Source organism: Pholis gunnellus, assembly GCF_910591455.1.
Source record: "Pholis gunnellus genome assembly, chromosome: 1".
Taxonomy (NCBI): Eukaryota; Metazoa; Chordata; class Actinopteri; order Perciformes; family Pholidae; genus Pholis; species Pholis gunnellus.
Genome location: NC_136528.1, coordinates 4,402,425 through 4,406,272, shown reverse-complemented (window position 1 = coordinate 4,406,272; position 3,848 = coordinate 4,402,425). Strand labels below are relative to the sequence as shown.

The following is a 3,848-nucleotide window of genomic DNA, read 5'->3' as shown; positions in this document are numbered from 1 at the left end:
TGTATAACCTCGGTATACAGTAATACATTGTTGCCCAGCTGTTTAATGCAACTTTTATTTTAAAATTCACCAGTTGGTGAATTTTTTAAATAAAGGTTGCCAATCACTAAATAGTTGGTGATAGAGTGCATGGTGGAAAGACATTCTCAGTTGACCCATCCATGAGCTGGAAACAGCGCGAGCCACAGGTTCTTTTGAATTAACCGTCTGTCAAAACAACTTTCCACCCGAAGTCCTTCTTGGTAGTCAAATAGATTCAGTCTAAAGACATGACTTGTGTACAACGCCCAGCAGACAGGAAATTCAAATGTATTTTCTTTCAAAAAGGGTTAGTCATAATCTTATTTCGGGAAGTGCCATTATGTCACCACGACGCGTCACCAAGACTTCAAAAGGTGCCTGTGCGCAGCTTGTGTCATTAGGAAGACTGCACGAGCACAGCACAGCGTCTCACACCTACAGAAACGTGGAACTATATGCAACAAAACAACAACAGCTCACTGACAACAGGGCTCTTGTTGACTTGTCAACTAGATACAAATGGACACCGTGGGGAACCAGCTTATGTTTGCCCAGGATAACCGGGACCGCATCCACGCCGTGGAGAACTCGTTCGGGGCGTCAGGGAAGCCTCTGTACGCGCCGGATCGGGTTCTGATCGGAGAGGGCCGGCTGACGAAGATGAGCCGTCGGGGGCCACAGCCCAAAGTCTTCTTCCTCTTCAACGACGTGCTGGTGTACGGCAGCATCATTCTGAACGGCCGCTGGCACAACAAACAGAAGATCATCCCTCTAGGTGAGCAACACGGACACACCTGAGGGGAGAGATTAGGCATCATTGTGTGATCATTGTTAGGGTTTTCAAATGCTTTGACAGTAAAAAGAAAAGAAAGGAAAGAACTCAGACTCACAAATAACAGGTAACCAGTGCAAGCCATCTTGCACTGGTTACCTGTTGCTTACTGGAGCTTGCAGCTACAGGGAGCGCCGTTAAAAAGGAATCTAATCTGAATACACTTGAATTACTTTTGGATTACTTGAAAATCGAAAGACTGAAAGACTGAAAGAAAGTCATAGTTCAGGATGATTTCTTTTTAATTTATTGTGATTTGTTTTTCATTTTACTTTATTTTTTCAAGTGACAGTGCATGTATACACGCTCAACGACTGACTCTGACCTTATTCCGACTTATTCTATTTGAATTGTACTGTTATTTCATTTTCATTTTATCTTTTTATTTCAGAGGACAGCCAGCTTGAGGACTTGGAGGACAGCGTAAAAATGAGGAACCAATGGTTGATCCGTACACCACGCAAGTCCTTCTACGTGTCAGCCGCCTCGCTCGAGGAGAAGCGAGCCTGGATCGAACACATAGAGGACTGCCGGTCCAGTCTGCTGCAGAGCAAAGGCTGTCGGCCCGGGTCCCACTTCGCCAACGCCTGGATCCCTGACCAGGCCTCCCCGGTCTGCATGCGCTGCTGCGACAGGTTCACCGTGACCCAACGTCGACACCACTGCCGCAAATGCGGCTTTGTGGTCTGTGGTGCCTGCTCCAAGAAGCGAGCGGTGATCCGACACATTGACCCGACGAAGTGGTTGAGGGTCTGCACCATGTGTCACTCAAGTCTCTCAACGGCGGCGGAGGCCCCAGAGGTGTCTCGCGTGAATGGGGGCAGCACAGAGGAGATAGGCTCGGATGAAGATGAAGTGGACAGATTGAGTGAGGAAGAGGAGGCCGAGGAGCAGATGGAGAACCATGACCCCGGCAAGTGGATGAAGACCCAGATGGACTCCTGGTCCACCTATGTCTACTTCAAACCACAGCACATGCAGCCCCAAACGTAAGCACGTGAAGAGTGCTGCTGCCACTCAGAAACAATGGTGTTGGTGTTTCGGCCTCTCTTTGACATGGACACATACTGATGCAGCTTTGTGCAATAAGAGCAAGTTAAAAGGCATTCCCACTCTGTCATTAACACAACAAGAAAACAATGTATTATTACGTTTATATATTTATTATTTATGTTCATATTTTGTCTTTTCACGTTATGCTGTCTGTGGGAAGACTATTGCTATGAAGTCGTCCTTTGATTGTCTCTGATAATGTGCTCAGAGGATATATATTGCCAACGGCTGCTTCTCTGTAATTGTTGTGCATATGATAATAAAAGAAGTTGATATGCATCCCTGCATCTGTGTATTTTCTCTAATATGTAAAGCACTTTCTAACTGTGCGTTTTAAAAATACTTTTTTCGACATACCATACTGTGACTTATATTTCAACAATGATGTTTTCTGATTTTATTTCGTTAAATATAATTTGACTTTTAATTACTTTTTTTCGACCAACTAAATAATTACTTTAATAAATGAATAAATAATATATGACTATATTTGATATACAATAGTATGAGTTTTTTCTGACATATTATAGCCTACTGTGACTTTTTTGAATAACTTTTTTTGATAGACCAAGGCCCAATTCCAATCGCCACACTCACCAACTCACGGACTTTGATGCGCGTTCCAGCAAAGTCTGTGAGGGTTTAGGTCTGTCCCAATGTCAGGTCATCGAGTGTTTGAGGGCTCTCTTGCACACATTATGAGGGCGTAACTTACAATTCACAGCAATGTGACGTTAAACACGGGTTACCAGTGGAAACCGCGACGGAAGCAAAAAAAAGATAAACACAGAGGATTGGCACATCTCCATATTACATTTACACAAAAACATTCGGTATTAAAGATGGCACGTACAAACACATGAAAGCAGAGGAATGCAAGCAGAGTCTACATTACACAGATGGTTTATTTATTAACCTTATAACCTTATTTTGTTATTAAAGCTCTTTTGACAACAACGAGTAAATAGATTATTTGACAAATAACTCTCATCTTGTGAGGCAAAAGCCTGGAAGACGTTCACATCAGTGAGTAAGAAATATAAAATATAGAGCCACATTTACACAGAAAATGATATGACGTCATGGTAACGTGACATGGTGCAAAAGACTCTTTTGACATACCATACTATGCGTTTTTATGATACAGTATACTATTAGTTTTATGACTTTATATTTGTTCAACATACAATACTAAAAATGATTTTAGTTTTTTCTAAATACTTCTATTACTTTTCCATGACTCTTTATGAAACATTTCATGAGGTTTTGTGCCATATTTCATTATATTTGAATGATATTTTATAGCATTCTACACTATGACCTTTTATTTGAATTGTTATTTAATCTTTTTAATGGTGTAGTATACAATGAGTTTTGTTTGACATTTTTTTGTATTTACTTTACTGTGACATTCTGATGGCAAACTGTACTCAGACATAGTCATGACTTTTTATTGCAATCTACACCATGACATTATAACATATTAATAACTTATATTATGGCATACTATAATTAGATTTTTTACGACTTTCTGTGGTATGATATATTTCCATTTTTCATGACTTTTATGGCATACTTGACTCTGATAAATGTATTGACATGCTATACTATGACTTTTTATCCAATACTGTGATTACATTTGTTCACCATGAACATCCAGGGTGTTCCTCGTAAAAATGTAAGAGGCTTTGTATCAAAGTGTCATCGGTGTGGGTCATTATTTCAAGGAAATGTATCCAGAAGTACTTTAAAAATCGGGACAGACAGACAAAACAACTTTACTGACAACATGTCCGCCCCGTTTGCTGAGATAGTAACACTCAAACATCACAGAATTGTTTTTTTTTGTATTTTTCATAGTTTATTCCAAAGACTGGCTACATAGGGCCCAAATGTGAGGCAGATGTTAATGATCAATCATGCTAATGTTTGTGAACAATCA

At 40.4% G+C, this 3,848-nt stretch overlaps 1 protein-coding gene across 1 annotated transcript; it reads left to right on the top strand.

Moving 5' to 3' along the window:
* The first annotated feature begins 432 nt into the window (after positions 1-432).
* plekhf1 (pleckstrin homology domain containing, family F (with FYVE domain) member 1) lies at positions 433-2,185 on the top strand. Its single transcript, XM_079163525.1, has 2 exons — positions 433-796; positions 1,245-2,185. Exons 1-2 carry the CDS (start codon positions 541-543, stop codon positions 1,844-1,846), a joined length of 858 nt encoding a protein of 285 aa, XP_079019651.1. The 5' UTR covers positions 433-540; the 3' UTR covers positions 1,847-2,185.
* Positions 2,186-3,848: the final 1,663 nt, after the last annotated feature.